Raw genomic sequence first — 19,538 nt, 5'->3', positions numbered from 1 at the left:
CGGTTTTAGATTTTCTGTTTTCAATTGTTTTAAATTTTTCGATTTTTCAAAGTTTTGATTTCCCGATTTAGTTCCCCATTTTTAGTTTTTCTTTCATTTTTCAGTTTTTCGATATTTCAGTTTTGGGATTTTTCAATATTTCGATTCGACTTTTCGATTTTTGACTCCTGGATTTTTCGATATGTCGATTTTTTACTTTTCCGATTTTTCAATTTTTCCATTTTTAAATTTTAGATTTTTTAATTTTTAAAATTTTAGATTTTTAGATTTTTCATTTCAGTTCTTCGATATTTCAATTTTTCAAGTTTTCGAATTTTTCAAATGTTTCGATTTCTTAATCTTTTGTTTTTCGATTTCCCGGTTTTATATTTTCTATTTTGCAATTGTCATTTTGCCAATTTTTCTATTTTTCAATTAATCGATGTTTTGATTTTCCCATTTCTTGACCTTCGAGTGGTTCCATTTTCCTGTTCTTCAGTTCTTTAATTTTTTGATTTTTCAGTTTTTCGATTTTATAAGGTTTCTATTTTTCGACTTCACTTTTTTGATTTTTCGATTTTTCAGTTTTTAGATATTTCAGTTTTACGATTTTTCAATATTTCAATTCCTCGGCTTTTCTATTTTTGACTTTTTCGTTCTTTTCGTCCTTTTTCGTCCTTTATCATCCTTTTCGTTCTTTTCGTCCTTTGCGTCCTTACTGTCCTTTTCGTCTTTTTCGTCCTTATTTTCCTTTTTCGTCCTTTTCGTCCTTTTTCGTCCCTTTTCGTCCTTTTTTGTCCTTTTCGTCCGTTTCGTCCTTTACCTCCTTTTCGTCCTTTTTGTCCTTTTCCTCCCTGTTCGTCCTTTTTCGACTTTTTCGTCCTTTTTCGTCCTTTCCACCCTTTTTCGCTCTTTTCGTCTTTTCCGTCCTTTTTCGTCCTTTTCCTCCTGTTTCGTCCTTTTCGTTCTTTTCGTCGTTTTTCGTCCTTATTATTCTTTTTCGTCTTTTTCGTCCTTTTCGTTCTTTTTCGTCCTTTTCGTCCTTTCGCGTCCCTTTCCTCCTTTTTTGTCCTTTTCGTTTTTCTTTCATTTTTCAGTTTTTCGAAATTTCAGTTTTGGGGTTTTTCAATATTTCGATTCTTCGACTTTTCGATTTTTGACTCCTGGATTTTTCAATGTGTCGATTTTTTTACTTTTTCGATTTTTCAGTTTTTCCATTTTTAAATTTTAGATGTTTTAATTTTAAAAATTATAGATTTTTCGATTTCTCGATTTTTCATTTCAGTTCTTAGATATTTCACTTTTTCAAGTTTTCGAATTTTTCGAATGTTTCCATTTTTAATCTTTTGATTTTTCGACTTCCCGATTTTAGATTTTCTGTTTATCAATTGTCATTTTGTCAAATTTTCGATTTTTTTATTTTTAAATTTGACTTTTATAAACTCTCAATTTTCCGATTTTTCAATTAATCGATGTTTTGATTTTCCCATTTCTTGACCTTCGAATGTTTCGATTTTCATGTTCTTCAATTCATTAATTTTTTTATTTTTCAGGTTTCGATTCTTCAACTTCACTTTTTTGATTTTTCGATTTCTCAATTTTTCGACTTTTTAGGTTCTCAGTTTTTGGATATTTTAGTTTTCGGATTTTTTAGGTTTTCCATTTTTCAGTTTTTCGATGTTTCAGTTTTGGGATTTTTCAATATTTCGATTCTTTGACTTTTCGATTTTTAGCTTCTGGATTTTTCGATGTGTCGATTTTTTTTACTTTTTCGGGTTTTCAATTTTTCCATTTTTAAATTTTAGATTTTTTAATTTATAAAATTTTAGATTTTTCGATTTCTCGATTTTGCATTTCAGTTGTTCGATATTTCAATTTTTCAAGTTTTCGAATTTTTCAAATGTTTCGATTTCTTAACCTTTTGATTTTTCGACTTCCCGGTTTTAGATTTTCTGTTTTTCAATTGTCATTGTGTCAAATTTTCGATTTTTTTATTTTTCAAATTTGACTTTCATAAATTCTCAATTTTTCGATTTTTCCATTTCTTGACCTTCGAATGTTTCGATATTCCTGTTCTTGAATTGTTTAATTTTTCGATTTTTCAGGTTTCGGTTTTTTATTATTCTATTTTTTCTGGTTTCAATTTTTCAACTTCACTTTTTTGATTTTTCGATTCTTCAGTTTTTAGATATTTCAGTTTTAGGATTTTTCAATATTTCAATTCTTCAGCTTTTCTATTTTTGACTTCTGGGTTTTTCGATGTGTCTACCTTTTTACTTTTTCGATTTTTCAATTTTTGGAATTTTTAAATTTTAGATTTTTCAATCTTTTGATATTTTGGTTTTTCAACATTTCTTAATCTTTCTATTTTTCGACTTCCTGGTTTTAGATTTTCTGTTTTTCAACTGTCGTTTCTTCAATATTTCGGTTTTTAAATTTTAGATTTTTCAATGAATCGATGTTTTGAATTTCCCATTTCTTGACTTTCGAGGGTTTCGATATTCCTGTTCTTCAATTCTTTAATTTTTCGATTTTTCAGGTTTTTGATTTTTTATTTTTCTATTTTTTCAGGTTTCGATTTTTCAACTTCACTTTTTTGATTTTTCGATTTCTCAGTTTTTCGATTTTTTGGTTCTCAGTTTTTGGATATTTCAGTTTTCGAATTTTTCAGGTTTTTCATTTTTCTGTTTTTCCATATTTCAGTTTTGGGTTTTTTCGATGTGTCGATTTTTTTACTTTTTCGATTTTTGAATTTTTCGATTGCTAATCTTTCGATTTTTCGATTGCTAATCTTTCGATTTTTCGACTTCCCGGTTTTAGATTTTCTGTTTTCAATTGTCGTTTTAAATTTTTCGATTTTTTAATGTTTTGATTTCCATTTTTAGTTTTTCTTTCATTTTTCAGTTTTCCGATATTTCAGTTTTGGGATTTTTCAATATTTCGATTCTTCGACTTTTCGATTTTTGGCTTCTGGAATTTTCGATGTGTCGATTTTTTTACTTTTTCGCTTTTTCAATTTTTCCATTTTTAAAATTTTAGATTTTTCGATTTCTCTATTTTTCATTTCAGTTCTTCGATATTTCAATCACTTTCAATTTTTCAAGTTTTCGAATTTTTAAAATTCGATTTCTTAATCTTTTGATTTTTCGATTTTCCGGTTTTAGATTTTCTATTTTTCAATTGTCACTTTGTCAAATTTTCGATTTTTTCATTTTTCAAATTTGCCTTTTATAAACTCTCAATTTTCCGATTTTTCAATTAATCGATGTTTAGATTTTCCTATTTCTTGACCTTCCAGTTTTCCATTTTCCTGTTTTTCAATTATTTAATTTTTTGATTTGTCAGGTTTTTAATTTTTCAATTTTTCGATTTTTTAAGGTTTCTATTTTTCGACTTCACTTTTTTGATTTTTCGATTTTTCAGTTTTAGGATTTTTCAATATTTCAATTCTTCGGCTTTTCTATTTTTGACTTCTGGGTTTTTCGATGTCTACCTTTTTTTTCGATTTTTCAATTTTTGGATTTTTAAATTTTAGATTTTTCAATCTTTTGATATTGTAATTTTTCAATATTTCTTAATCTTTCGATTTTTCGACTTCCTGGTTTTAGATGTTCTGTTTTTCAATTTTTCGATTTGTTAATTTTTCATTCCCGATTTTTCGAGATTTGATTGTTCAGGTTTTCGATTTATCATTTTTTCAATTTTCTATTTTGGCCCATTTCGGTTTCTCAGTTTTTCCAGTTTTCCATTTTTTCGTTTTTTGATTTTTCCGCTTTTCCAATTTTTCAACTTTTAACTTTTTGTTTGCCGATTTCTCTATTTTTCAATTTTTCGACTTCATCAATTTCTCAATTTATAAATTGTTCAATTTTTATTTTAACTTTTCGATTTTTCGATTTTGACCTATTTCGGTGTCCCAATTGTCCGAATTTGTGACTTTTTTCGATTTTCAGTTCTTCGATATTTCGACTTTTCAATGTTTCGGTTTTACGATTTTTTAAGGTTTCGATTTTTCGATTAGTAAATTTCTCGATTTTTCGAATTTTCGGTTATTTTAATTGTTTATTTTTTTTCTCACTGTTAATGTCATACAGTGTATCGAAAACAACCACAAAAATTGTCACTAAAACCATTAAAAAAAAACATACAAAATAGAACACAGTGTTTCCAAAACGTTTTCCCGAAAAAAATCCATTGGGTTATTACGATTTCAACAATATTCTTAGTTTAAGACGTTTTCCAAGTATAAAACACAAATAAACAATTAATTCTTAGTTAAACAAAATATATAAAATCATCTAAATATGTACCAAAAATATTCACTTAGTCGTTATAAAAACCGACCAAACAACTATTTCCCGCAGAAATTATAGTCCAAACCAACCAAATCGCTTCTGAACGCTTAGAGTCGACATTGGCCTGAGCGCGCTTTGGTCTGGAAATCCAACAAGTTCTCGTAAGCATGCTAAGTTTTTATTCAAAATATATTTACTCAAAAGTTTGCTGAATAAATCTTATCTGTATGTGTAATGTAGAAAAATGATGAGTCTGTACTTGTACAGGTGACTCAAAAAAATTAATGAATGCGTAAATTTATAAAGTAGATATGCAACCCTTTATACACCTGCAAGCAACTTTGACTTGTCTTTCTAACCTCAAACTTTTTTATCTTTATTTTTTAAAATAATGCCCTAAAAAACAACTATATCCAATTAATAAATCTACAAATAAATCTACACCACACAAATGACAAATAATGTGACAATTTATTCATAAACTTCATACAAAAAAAGTCCCCATTCGGACAGATTCGCTGAAATAAAAACCTGAAACTAGTATAATAAATGGGGTTCTTTTGATGGGAAAGAAATAATGTAACACTTATGGAGAGACAATTTTATTTATATACAGAAGAAATTATTCACAAAATCTACTCAAAAAGACAATGTAAGGCTATATATGAACATTGTGCCATTATACATGATAAAGCAAGCGATTTGGTAAACTCCTTAAAGAAAACGAAGAAAAAAAAAACTAGTGTTCCGGAATTAAAAAAATAAAATATTGTTATGAAGTACACTTGAACTGAGTATTTTTACAAAACAGAAACGCTACCGAAATATGTACATGTAAAAGAAAAAACGGAAGCGGAACTTGTGCAATATACATTTTCAAGATCTACATTGAAGATTATAGTTACTTACTAGTTGCGACTGTCACAAAACTTTGAAATTCTGAAATCTAGATTTCTATATAAATATTGTTAATATTTCTAAGATGCTTGACGAACTGAAACGAAGCTCTACTCGTGAAACCATCACTGATACTCAACAGTAAACAAAAAATAATTCAACAATAAACTCCATGCTAAATATCAGCAACAATTCCAGCGCACTATTATCCACTGCCTTTTAAATATTTGAAGCGTTTATAAGAATAACTAGTTAACAAACTTGCAGTTTCCTCAAAATATCACATAAATAAGGAAAAATCCCGTTGATGTAACGAAAATAACAACGACAAAATGTTTTTGTTCTAAGAAACCACAAGAGTGCCTCGGGGAAAAATTACAGACCTTAAATACGTTGTTAAATAATGTAATCTGTATAACGTTACATAGAACAAAATCACAAGACTCAAATTAGTTAAATAACTGAAATATTTGCACTAAATAAAACCTTTATGTAACAGAATAAAAGTTTTCGCTTAAATAATAATCATACACACCAACTGACGCGAACGCCACTTTTGAGTTCTTTATTTTCCGTAGTGCGACTCCTGCCTGGATGCCGCCGGCCTAGCGGCACTCCCACACTTTCACCGTTAGATCTACACTTCCCGAAATCACGTAAGGATGTGATCTGTGGAAATCTAAAAACAGCTTTCGTTATCCAAAACCACGAAAACGCAGCACACCCAATCGATCGATACTGACCTACAGACGTACAAAAATGTTTGTGAGCATCTAACGTCTTAAAACAGCGTTTATTCCTCAAATCCCAGACTCTCAGTGTTTTGTCGTCGCTGACGGACACTAGGAATTTGCCACCTGGGTGGAAAACGGCCCCTCGAACCCAGTTGTCGTGGCCCGTTAGAACGAAGAGAGCTACGCTTGCCCCTACATCCCATATTCTGCAAATTTCGTCATTACTAGACAGCCTCGATAAGGGCAGGCGCGACGTACCGGATGGTTTTGTCCCTTGAGCACGACGCTAGGAAAGGTCCCATGTGAGAACCCTTTTTGTTGTCGACCCCGGCGGCCTCGTTAATGGCATTCGCTGCCGATTCGGGCGCCCATGCTACGAATTCTACGACGTGTTCGTGTGCCCTGAGTTCGGCCCTGCATTCTTTCGAGTAAACGTGCCACACTCGCACGGTTTGGTCGTTGGAACAGCTCGCCAGGAACGTGCCGTCGGGCGATGGCCGCACGACTCTAACCTAAATTATGTGATTTTTAATTAAATTTGAAGCAAAAAATCTGTTTATAGGGGCTGATTCAGCTTTAATGATTCATTTGTCTTTTTCTACTAGGCAACCCAACATAAAATATAAAAAAAAACACAGTCGGCGCCCTCGAGAAGGTTTTAAATCTTTAAAAAAGACAGTTGAAACCCCCAAAAGGTTTCACATTAAAAAAAAAGACAGTTGGCGCCCCCGAGAAGGTTTTACAATTAAAAAAAAAAAACGACAGTTGGCGCCCCCGACAAGATATCACATTTAAAAAAAAAACGACAATTGGCGCCCCTGAGAATGTTTTACATTTAAAAAAACGACAGTTGGCGCCCCCGAGAAGGTTTCACAATTAAAAAAAAACGACAGTTGGTGCCCTCGAGAAGGTTTTACATTCTTAAAACTATAAATTTGGGGCCCCCGAGAAGGTTGAAAACAGTTGGCGTCCCCGAGAAGGTTTTGCATTTTTAAAAAAGACAGTTGGAACCCCCGAGATTTCACATTTAAAAAAAAAACGATAGTTGGCGCCCTCGAGAAGGTTTCACATTAAAAAAAGACAGTTGGCGCCCCTGAGAAGTTTACAAACAGTTGGCGAACCCGAGAAGGTTTCACATTTAAAAAAACGACAGTTGGCGCCCCCGAGAAGGTTTTACATTAAAAAAAAGACAGTTGGCGCCCCCAAGAAGGTTTTACAATAAAAAAAAACGACAGTTGGCGCCCCCGAGGTTTTACAATAAAAAAAGAAAGACAGTTGGTGTCCCCGAGAAGGTTGAGAACAGTTGGCGTCCCCGAGAAGGTTTTACATTTAAAAAAAACGACAGTTGGCGCCCCCGAGATGGTTTTACATTTAAAAAAACGATAGTTGGCGCCCCCGAGGTTTTACAATAAAAAAAAAACGACAGTTGGCGCCCCCGAGAAGGTTTTACAATAAAAAAAAAGACAGTTGGAACCCCCGAGAAGATTTCACATTTAAAAAAAAAACGATTGGCGCCCTCGAGAAGGTTTCACATTAAAAAAGGATAGTTGGCGCCCCTGAGAAGTTTAAAAACAGTTGGCGAACCCGAGAAGGTTTCACATTAAAAAAAAACGACAGTTGACGCCACCGAGAAGGTTTTACATTTAAAAAAACGACAGTTGGCGCCCCCGAGGTTTTACATTTAAAAAAACGACAGTTGGCGCCCCCGAGAAGGTTTTACAATAAAAAAAAGTCAGTTGGTGCCCCCGAGAAGGTTGAAAACAGTTGGCGTCCCCGAGAAGGTTTTACATTAAAAAAAAACGACAGTTGGCGCCCCCGAGAAGGTTTCACATTTAAAAAAACGACAGTTGGCGCCCCCGAGGTTTTACAATAAAAAAAAAGACAGTTGGTGCCCCCGAGAAGGTTGAAAACAGTTGGCGTCCCCGAGAAGGTTTCAAGTTAAAAAAAACCGACAGTTGGCGCCCCCGAGAAGGTTTTACATTAAAAAAAACGACAGTTGGTGCCCCCGAGGTTTTACAATAAAAATAAACGACAGTTGGCGCCCCCGAGAAGGTTTTACAATAAAAAAAAAACGACAGTTGGTGCCCCCGAGAAGGTTTTACATTCTTAAAACTATAAATTTGGGGCCCCCGAGAAGGTTGAAAACAGTTGGCGTCCCCGAGAAGGTTTTACATTTTTAAAAAAGACAGTTGGAACCCCCGAGAATTCACATTAAAAAAAAACGACAGTTGGCACCCCTGAAAAGGTTAAAAACAGTTGGCGTACCCGAGAAGGTTTCACATTAAAAAAACGACAGTTGACGCCCCCGAGAAGGTTTTACAATAAAAAAAAAACGACAGTTGGCGCCCCCGAGAAGGTTGAAAACAATTGGTGCCCCCGAGAAGGTTGAAAACAGTTGGCGTCCCCGAGAAGGTTTCAAGTTAAAAAAACCGACAGTTGGCGCCCCCGAGAAGGTTTTACATTTAAAAAAACGACAGTTGGTGCCCCCGAGGTTTTACAATAAAAATAAACGACAGTTGGCGCCCCCGAGAAGGTTTTACAATTAAAAAAAAACGACAGTTGGCGCCCCCGAGAAGGTTTTACAATAAAAAAAAAAAAACGACAGTTGGTGCCCCCGAGAAAGTTTTACATTCCTAAAACTATAAATTTGGGGCCCCCGAGAAGGTTGAAAACAGTTGGCGTCCCCGAGAAGGTTTTACATTAAAAAAAACGACAGTTGGCGCCCCCGAGAAGGTTTTACAATAAAAAAAAAAAACGACAGTTGGTGCCCCCGAGAAAGTTTTACATTCCTAAAACTATAAATTTGGGGCCCCCGAGAAGGTTGAAAACAGTTGGCGTCCCCGAGAAGGTTTTACATTTTTAAAAAAGACAGTTGGAACCCCCGAGATTTCACATTAAAAAAAAAAAACGACAATTGGCACCCCTGAAAAGGTTAAAAACAGTTGGCGTACCCGAGAAGGTTTCACATTAAAAAAACGACAGTTGACGCCCCCGAGAAGGTTTTACATTAAAAAAAAAACGACAGTTGGCGCCCCCGAGAAGGTTTTACAATTAAAAAAAAAAAACGACAGTTGGTGCCCCCGAGAAGGTTTTACATTCTTAAAACTATAAATTTGGGGCCCCCGAGAAGGTTGAAAACAGTTGGCGTCCCCGAGAAGGTTTTACACTTTTAAAAAAGACAGTTGGAACCCCCGAGAAGATTTCACATTTAAAAAAAAACGACAGTTGGCGCCCTCGAGAAGGTTTCACATTAAAAAAAAGACAGTTGGCGCCCCTGAGAAGCTTAAAAACAGTTGGCGAACCCGAGAAGGTTTCACATTAAAAAAACGACAGTTGGCGCCCCCGAGAAGGTTTTACATAAAAAAAAACGACACTTGGCGCCCCCGAAAAGGTTTTACATTAAAAAAAAAAAACGACAGTGCCCCCGAGAAGGTTTTACATCTTAAGAGACTTTGCGCCCCCGAGGTTTAAATTTTTAAAAAAGACAGTTAGGACCACCCCCGGGGTTTCATATTCTTAAAAATACCATGTGTTTCTTTTATTTGATACAACCCCTAAATTTCTTTTATTTCTAAAGATAAACACATAGCTCTTTAAGCAATTTTGTATCATTTTAAAACATCACTTACGTGAATAAATGACGTGAGTGTCAATTTTTCAAGCTACTAGATTGTCATTAACAAATATGAATATTTCGTCTATTTAATTGAATAACTTTTTAAGTATGATTTTTAGAATATTAGTTGCTTATGACTTTTTACAAAAAATCAATCTTTCCATTTATAGAGAAATATACCTAGTGTTCCATAAAAAAAAAAATTGACGTCATTTCCGGTTCTACCGGAAGTTATAATAAAAATGTGAGGTTGCCATCACATAGTTCCTTTAAAATAATACAAATTTGCTCAAAGAACTGTAGGTTTTTCGTAAAAATAAAAAAGTTACAAGGGTTGTATCAAATAAAAGAGACAGCCTGTATATATTTGGGGCCCCCGACAAGGTTTTACATAAAAAAAAAAAAAAAACGACGGTTGGCGCCCCGGAGAAGCTTTTACATATTTAAAAAGACAATTGGGACCACTTCTGAGAAGGTTTCACATTCTTAAAAATATACATTTGGGGCCCCCGAGAAGGTATCACATTAAAAAAAAAAAACACTTTGCGCCCCCGAGGTTTAAATTTAAAAAAAAAAACGTTGGGACCACCCCCGAGAAGGTTTCATATTCAGAAAAATATATATTTGGGGCCCCCGAGAAGGTTTTACATAAAAAAAAAACGACGGTTGACGCCCCCGAGAAGCTTTTACATATTTAAAAAAGACAATTGGGACCACCCCTGAGAAGGTTTCACATTCTTAAAAATATACATTTGGGGCCCCCGAGAAGGTATCACATTAAAAAAAAGACACTTTGCGCCCCCAAGGTTCAAATTTTTAAAAAAGACAGTTAGGACCACCCCCGAGAAGGTTTCACATTCTTAAAAATATATATTTGGGGCCCCCGAGAAGGTTTTACATTAAAAAAAGAGGCAGTTGGCGTCCCCGAGAAGGTTTTACATTTAAAAAACACAGTTGGGACCCTTGAGAAGGCTTCACATTAAAAAAAAACGACAATTTGCACCCCCAAGGTTTAAATTTTTAAAAAACACAGTTGGGGCCACCCCCGAAAAGCTTTCACGTTTTTAAAAATATACATTTGGAGCCTCCGAGAAGGTTTTACATAAAAAAAAACAATTGGCGTCCCCGAGAAGGTTTTACATTCTAAAAAAACACAGTTGAGACCACCCCCGAGGTTTTACATTAAAAAAAAAAACAATTAAGACCCCTGAGAAGATTTCACATTAAAAAACATTTGGCGTCCCGAGGTTTTACATTTTTAAAAAAGACAGTTGGGACCCCTGAGAAGGTTTCATATTCTTAAAAATATACATTTGGGACGCCCGAGAAGGTTTTACATCTTTACGACAACTGGGACCACCCCTGAGAAGGTTACACATTCTTAACATGTTAAGCACCAAGCCAAAATCATGAAGTTACAGTCATAGGGCCATTGGCAGGTACGTATTCTACATAAAATTATATACATTTACATAGGTTATTTGTTGAAATTCGAAAATTTTGTCACATATTTTTCAAAAAAACTAAAACAGACACCTGTGTCTGCTGTGGCCCTGCATTATAATAATATTTTATGCAGTTTTTGCACGACTGGGCCACAGCAGTCTAATGCAGCAGACACAATTCTATGTTATGAGGCCACAGCGGTCACAACAGCGGTCACTTTCTTTTACGGCGGAAACGTCGTTTCCTTGTTATGTAATTAAATGTGTCCGCTGTGGCCATGTAACATATCAAAAAAATCAGACAAAAAAAAGGAGGCCACAACAGATACACATAGCGGACACACTCTGTAAAATTAATATGAGATATGCAACCAACAGACCAAGTGCGGGATCAAATGTGCCCATGCCATGGCAGACACATATTCGCTCTATAATCCGTAATTATTTGTCTGTGTGTTCCTAGAGTAGGAAATATGAAACAGACACTGGTGACCGCTCTGGCCCCCTATGGAACTCAGTGGTCAGACACCGGTGTCTGCTATGGCGCTTAACGTGTTAAAAATATACATTTGGGGCCCCCGAGACGGTTTTACATTAAAAAAAGAGACACTTGGCGCCCCCGAGAAGGTTTCACATTTAAAAAAACGACAGTTTGTGCACCCGAGAAGGTTTCACATTCTTAAAAATATACATTTGGAGCCCCCGAGAAGGTTTTACATTAAAAAAAGACAATTGGGACTCCCGAGGTTTCACATCCCCAGAGAAGGTTTTACATTTTTAAAAGACAGCTGGGACCAGTCGAAAAAGTAATTCAATTACAAGTAATTCATTACTGTAATTCAATTCCTTATTACTTTTTTTTGAGTAATTCAGTCACTTTTACAAACAGTTTTTGCAATTACTTTTAACCCAAATACTCAAAAATATACTTTGTTTTTTTTTCTCTACGAATCGTTTACCTGACCTGCTGGGATTATTATACCTAGTTCGTCCCCACAAAGAGAAGATTAACCCAGTAGGGAGTTAAAATGTAAAACGAGTTTAGCACAGAATTTGTTAAGAAACCTGGTAACCATAATACTGTAACTAGTATTTGCTAAAATAAGACAATTTTTGGCAAATGACATACCTTCCAAGAAAATAGAGGGTGGGTGGGCGGGGCTAGTATTTCGTAAGATAAATCTGCGATTAGTACTCTATAAAACTAGAAACGGAATGTTTTCCTCTCAAATGAAGTCATTTGGAACAGTTTAAAATTTTTTGGAAATTTTGGAGATTTTAGGAGTCCTTTCCTCGCATTTCTCAGTTATTTGAAGACAAAGCGTCAAAAATATTTTAGATTCGTAATCTGCGAAAAATTATCTATAAGCAAATTATTTTCCGTTGAGTCCGATGGTCTTTTAACTGTTTCAAACAAAAATTTTTTGGAAATTAGGAAACATTTTTTTCACCTTTGTCGCTAATTTTCGGAAATGGTTGAAAAATAGACGAAAATGTCAAAAGTGCGACAATCAGTTTTATCTTATCAAATACCAGTCGCGTCCACCCACCCTCTATTTTTTTTAGAGGATGTCATTTGCCAAAATCCGTCTTATCTAAGCATGTACTAGCCCCGCCCACCCGACCCCTGTTTTCTTGGAAGGTATGTGATATGCCAAAATCCGTTTTATCTTAGCAAGTACAATTTAATTATTGTTTAATAATTTATTTTGCCATTTCAATATGTAATATAGTACTTGTTAAGATAAGACTGATTTTGGCAAATCACATACCTTCCAAGAAAATAGAGGGCGGGTGGGCGGGGCTAATACTTGCTAAGGTAAGACGGATTTTGGCAAATTACATATCTTCTAAGAAAATAAGAGGGTGGGTGGGCGGGGCTAGTATTTCATAACATTAATCTGCGATTAGTACTCTATAAAACTAGAAACGGAATGTTTTCCTCTCAAATGAAGTCATTTGGAACAGTTTAAAATTTTTTGGAAATTCGGAAAAATTTTTCTCACTTTCTCGCTAATTTTCGGAAATCGTTGAAAAATAGACGAAAATGTCAAAAGTGCGAACCTCATTTGAGATACACATGTTAAGACTTTTATGACTTAAGCGGCTTAAGCCAAACCACCCTTATAAGTCAAACCGGCTATTGTATTACTTAACTCAGTTCACAGCTACATTATGCCAACAATGGACAGTAATAATCTTGCGGTCCGGGTCCACAAAGCTTACAATAGCCAGTTTGACTTATAAGGGTGGTTTGGCTTAAACCGCTTAAGTCATGAAAGTTTTAGCAGGTGTATCTCAAATGAGGTTACAGTATATACAAACTCTTCATCATTTTAAGGGTGAGCTAAAGTATACTCCAGCATAGGGAAATACATATAAACTTCTGCCCTAGTTTTTGCCAAAAATAACGTCTGATTGTAATAAACTTTATACCGTTGAAATGAACGACTGCTTTTCCGTTTTTAAAATTTTGTTAAAAAAAAAACTACAAGGCGTTAAAATTCTGATGAGTATGAGTTTTCGCTATTTATGGATCAATTTTAAATTTTCAAAAAGGTACATTAGTAGAAATTGTATTAGAAAAACCATCGCGCTTTACAGAAATGAAATATCTTAAGAAATAATTGAGTAAACAGAGGCAGAATATTTAAAATTTGTGGTCAAACAAAGTTTAGCCATTTTTCTGGTCTACTCAAATCTATAAAAGGTAACCGATTGAGCTGTCCTTTTAAACCCCTCATAATTCCACAATAAAATTTTATGAAAGTGTCCACCCTCTAAGGTTTTCTTCTAAGTATTTAGGAACAAATATCTAAAATTTTGCATTCATCAAATTTTTCAAAGTGCAAAAAATATTTGTTAAAGTAATTTTCAATCATTGGTTGGAACCCACGAGAAGGTTTCCATACATTCTAGCGACCCTGTATATATTATTTTGAAAATTAAAATTTTAATCATGAAGCAAGCGGATAACGTATGTTGGGGTGCCTATAAGAAAGAGATAAGCGAGTCATTAAGCTGAATCACCCTCTATATATTCAAAAGAACACGACCAGCGGAACAAAATCCTACAACCGTTTCTCATAATTTTAAGTCTCGTTTTCAAACTCTAAAATTTTAAAGTCCAAAAATACACACTTTAACTTTAACTCCAGCCAAAAACGCACTTCCGGACTTTAAATTGCCCCGATTTCGGCATTACTGCGTTAATTTCGCCGCCTTTGATCGTGTTTCTGCGTCATCAACCCCTATTTACCCAATCCTTGTGTCCTACGAAACTCTTGACGCAGTACCCCGTCGACACCTCCCACATTTTAATCGACTTATCCCTGCTGCTCGACACGACGAAATCGCCGGCCGGCATGAACGCCACACTCGAGATGTTGTGATCGTGGCCGAGCATCGTCCGAATGCATTCGTAGCTCTGGTGGAAATCCCACAGCTTGATGGACATATCCGCGCTGCACGACACCAGCAGCTTTCCGGAGGCGTCGAAGGCGACGTCCTGGACGGCATCCGAGTGGCCTTTGAGGGTGCGCTCGTACTCCCCCGTCTCGAAGTCCCACACCTTGATGGTGGCGTCCTCGCTCGTCGACACGAACAAGCTGAACATCGGGTGGAAAACGACGCGCGTCACGGGCGCTCTGTGACCTAGACACAAACAAACAAAATCGGTGATCAAACTTTTCGAAGGGGGTTTTACGCACCGGTCAGGCAAAATTTCTCCGGCGGCCTGGGGATCCAGTCGGCGGGGCTGCGTTTGCCCCTCGTCGGCGCCCCCTCGATGTACTCTTTCTCCGCTTCGTGGAGTTTCGATTCGAGCTCCATGACTTTCTTCTGGAGCCTTATCACAGAGGTCCATTTCTTTTCGAGGAGGCCGCCGAACTTGCGCTCGAGCTCGCCCGGCATGTCCGTTTCTTTCTTGAACGCTTCTAGTGCGTTCATGTAACCATTGCTACCGAGGTAATCAGCGATGGCTTTATTACTGGAATAATGTAAGAAGAGGATAACATATGGTCGTGCTGACGTAACTGAACAAACAACGTTCGCGGATTTTTTCGAAATAGCGGTTACGTAATTGTTCATGCAAATTAATCGATGCAGGTGACGCGACGTCAAGATGATTCACGATCTGGTACAAAAGGTTGAACGTTAAAATTTGTTTTATTGAATTTCAAGCGCAATTAGTTGATTTAAATCTCTGATGATGGTTCTCCGAGTCGTGATTAGCATATTACATAGTGATTTTACGACTAGAACGGTGCTTGAACTACTCTATCTGATAAGAGATAAACTAGCGAAAACGGATGGATTCGATTTACCCCTTATCTGGTTAATAATAGAGACCACTTGTTGACCCTGCAATCACATTGATCGGCGTGAAATGGTCGTAGTTTTGACGAATCGATTACTTGACGGTCACGTAAAAATAGTGAATTAAATACGAGTTTGAGGGCCAAGGTTTTGCCCAAATCGATGACGTTTCATTGGGGGTCTCGAGTGTAACGAAATTGTGCTTTTGTAAGAATAGTTCTTTGATTAGTCACCTGTTTAAAAAGTGAAATTCTCTGCGGTCATGTGAATCGACCTCGGTTGTTATTTATTGATGCTAGCACAACGTGTCTAACAACTCCAGTTTGGAGGTAGTTTGTTATCTTGGTGTTACTTTGTTCTTCTTTTATCAGAATGGTGTGATCACGAACAATCTCGTAATCGAGAGGTGCGATCGACTGACCTACAAGCAATCCGCGTCGAATGGCAAATTTTGACAAAATGTCTTATCTACTAACCCCGCCCACCCACCCTCTCTTTTCTTAGAGGATATGTCATTGCCAAAATCAGTTCTATTATTTAGAAGTGAATGATTTTCACTACACCAGCGAGAAACTACGTTTAGGTCTTCATGTAAAACATCACAGTCAATGACTCGACTTAATAACACTGCTCAGATCGTTGATAAATATCACAAATACCAAGGACCTAAAGTGGAGGATGTAAATTATTGTAGTCCACATACAACATATACGACCTCGCTAATTTGCGCACGTCATTGGAAATGCCATAACGATCCAATTGTTAATTAAAACATTATCATCTACTTCATCGAACGCTTTTGATATATCTGTATACTTATTTTCCTTTGTTTAACGCTTCAGATATAAACTGAGTAACCATAAATAAATTGCTATCTGTGAATCTACCCTCAACAAATCCATGTTGATTCGAACTGATGATATTTTTTAAGTACATAGATAAATATGTAAAAATACAAAATCTTTTCGAACAACTTGCTGAAATCATAGTTTTCGAAATACTGACGATTTTCAAATTAAGTTAAACAATAAACGGCGCAATTAGACATGAAGAGCAATATTTAATTAAAAAACTAGGAATTCTGTCAGAACCTGACGAACTTTTTGCTTTGAGTTTTTTAATAGCACTTATCATATATTTATCATAAATGTGACGCAAGTTCAAGCACATGTTGTTCGGAATCGCATTTCATATATGTCAGTACCCACACAATTTTATTTATTATGCTTTATATAAATCGATTCAAAGAATTTACAGAAAGCGTTAACAATTTGGTGAGTTATTAGGGGCAAAATCAATTTTATCTTAACAAGCAGTAGGCCCGCCCAACCACCCCCTATTTTCTCAGAGAATATGTCATTTGCCAAAATCCGTCTTATCTTAGCATGTACTAGCCCCGCCCACCCGCCCCTGTTTTCTTGGAAGGTATGTGATATGCCAAATTCAGTTTTATCTCAGCAAGTAGGTACTATTTAAATATTGTTTAATAATTTATTTTGCCATTTCAATATATAATATAGTACTTGCTAAGAGAAGACTGATTTTGGCAAATCACATACCTTCCAAGAAAACAGAGGGCGGGTGGGCGGGGCTAGTACTTGCTAAGGTAAGACGGATTTTGGCAAATGCCATATCTTCTAAGAAAATAGAGGGTAGGTGGGCGGGGCTAGTATTTGCTAAAATAAAACAATTTTTGGCAAATAACATACTGAAAATAGAGGGTGGGTGGGTGGGCGGGGCTAGTATTTCATAAGATAAATCTGCGATTAATACTCTATAAAACTAGAAACCGAATGTTTTCCTGTCAAATAAAGCCATTTCGAACGGTTTCAAATTTTTTGGAAATTTCGGGGATTTTTGGAGTCCTTCCCTCGCATTTCTTAGTTATTTGAAGACAAATCGTCAAAAATATTTAGATTCGTAATCTACGAAAAATCATCTACAAGCCAACTATTTTCCGCTGAGTCCGATCGTCTTTTAACTGTTTCAAACAAAAATTTTTTGAAAATTAGGAAAAATTTTTCTTATTTTCTCGCTAATTTTCGGAAATTGTTGAAAAATTGATGAAAATGTCAAAAGTGCGAAAATCAGTTTTGTCTTATCAAATACTAGCCCCGCCCACCCACTCTCTATTTTCTTGGAGGATGTCATTTGCCAAAATCCGTCTTTCTTAACATGTACTAGACCCGCCCACCCGCCCCCCGTTTTCTTGGAAAGTATGTGATATGCCAAGATCCGTTTTATCTTAGCAAGTACTACTTAATTATTGTTTAATAATTTATTTTGCCAAGTCAATATATAATATAGTACTTGCTAAGAGAAGACTGATTTTGGCAAATCACATACCTTCCAAGAAAATAGAGGGCGGGAGGGAGGGACTAGTACTTGCTAAGGTAAGACGGATTTTGGCAAATGCCATATGTTCTAAGAAAATAGAGGGTGGGTGGGCGGGGCTAGTATTTGCTAAAATAAAACAATTTTTGGCAAATGACATACTGAAAATAGAGGGTGGGTGGGCGGGCGAGGCTAGTATTTCATAAGATAAACCTGCGATTAATACTCTATAAAACTAGAAACTGAATGTTTTCCTATCAAATAAAGCCATTTCGAGCGGTTTCAAATTTTTTGGAAATTTCCTCGTATTTCTCAGTTATTTGAAGACAAATCGTCAAAAATATTTTAGATTTATGATCTACGAAAAAATATCTATAAGCCACTATTTTCCGTTGTGTCCGATCGTCTTTTAACTGTTTGAAACAAAAAATTTCTGGAAATTACGAAAAAAACTTCTTACTTTTCTCGCTAATTTTCGGAAATGGTTGAAAAATAGACGAAAATGTCAAAAGTGCGAAAATCAGCTTTATCTTATCAAATACTAGCCCCGCCCAACCACCCTCTATTTTCTTAGAGGATATATCACTTGCCAAAATCAGTCTTATCTTAAATTGTACTAGCCCCGCCCACCCGACACCTGTTTTCTTCGAATGTATGTGATATGCCAAAGTCAGCTTTATCTTAGCAAGTACTATTTAATTATTGTTTAATAATTTATTTTGCCATTTCAATACATAATACATATGGTACTTGTAAGATAAGACTGATTTTGGCAAATCACATACCTTCCAAAAAAAATAGAGGGCGGATGGGCGGGGCTAGTACTTGCCAAGATAAGACTGATTTTGGCATATGACATACCTTCCAAGAAAACAGACGGTGGGTGGGTGGGCGGGGCTAATATTTCATAAGATAAATCTGCGATTAATACTCTATAAAACTAGAAACTGAATGTTTTCCTCTCAAATAAAGCCATTTGGAACAGTTTCAAATTTTTTGGAAATTGTGGGGATTTTTGGAGTCCTTTCCTCGCATTTCTCAGTTATTTGAAGGCAAAAATATTTTAGAATCGTAATCTGTGAAAAACTATCTATAAGCCAACTATTTTCCATTGAGTCCGATCGTCTTTTAACTCTTTCAAACAAAAATTGTTTGGAAATTAGGAAAACATTTTCTCATTTTCTCGCTAATTTTCGGAAATAGTTCAAAAATAGACGAAAATGTCAAAAGTTCGAACATCAGTTTTATCTTATCAAATACTAGCCCCGCCCACTCACCCTCTATTTTTTGAGAGGGTGTCATTTGCCAAAATTCGTCTTATCTTAGCATGTACTAGCCCCGCCCACCCGCCCTCTGTTTTCTTGGAAGGTATGTGATATGTCAAAATTAGTTTTATCTTAGCAAGTACTATTTAATTATTGTTTAATAATTTATTTTGCATTTCAATATATAATATTATAGTACTTGCTAAGATAAGACTGATTTTGGCAAATCACATACTTTCCAAGAAAATGGAGGGTGGGTGGGCGGGCCTAGTACTTGCTAAGATAAGACTGATTTTGGCAAATCACATACCTTCCAAGAAAATACAGGGTGGGTGGGCGGGGCTACTACTTGCTAAAATAAGACAACTTTTGGCAAATGGAAGGTATGTGATTTGCCAAAATCCGTCGTATCTTAGCATGTACTAGCCCCGCCCACCCGCCCCCTGTTTTCTTGGAAGGTATGTGATATGCCAAAATCAGTTTTATCTTAGCAAGTACTATTTAATTATTGTTTAATAATTTATTTTGCCATAATATAGTACTTGCTAAGATAAGACTGATTTTGGCAAATAACAAACCTTCCAAGAAAATTGAGGATGGGTGGGCGGGCGGGGCTAGTATTTCATAAAATAAATCTGCGATTAATACTCTATAAA

At 35.6% G+C, this 19,538-nt stretch overlaps 1 protein-coding gene across 1 annotated transcript in view; it reads right to left on the bottom strand.

The window, feature by feature from the left end:
* Positions 1-4,860: 4,860 nt before the first annotated feature.
* LOC135131943 (lissencephaly-1 homolog) overlaps positions 4,861-19,538 on the bottom strand; it is a 33,101-nt gene continuing 18,423 nt past the window's right edge. Inside the window, exons 3-7 of the mRNA XM_064059813.1 lie at positions 14,677-14,954; positions 14,226-14,620; positions 6,164-6,417; positions 5,915-6,111; positions 4,861-5,850 (exon numbers count right to left, since the gene is read on the bottom strand). Of these exons, the coding sequence (XP_063915883.1) occupies positions 5,777-5,850; positions 5,915-6,111; positions 6,164-6,417; positions 14,226-14,620; positions 14,677-14,954 (1,198 nt within the window). The 3' untranslated portion in view covers positions 4,861-5,776. The remainder of the gene's footprint in view (positions 5,851-5,914; positions 6,112-6,163; positions 6,418-14,225; positions 14,621-14,676; positions 14,955-19,538) is intronic.

The sequence above is a fragment of the Zophobas morio genome, unplaced genomic scaffold (assembly GCF_036711695.1).
Source record: "Zophobas morio isolate AGI-343-1 ecotype UQ-CSIRO unplaced genomic scaffold, CSIRO_AGI_Zmor_V1 ptg000021l, whole genome shotgun sequence".
In the NCBI taxonomy this organism is placed as follows: domain Eukaryota; kingdom Metazoa; phylum Arthropoda; class Insecta; order Coleoptera; family Tenebrionidae; genus Zophobas; species Zophobas morio.
Note: the sequence above shows the minus strand (reverse complement) of the source record. Positions and strands in the feature narration are given on the sequence as shown.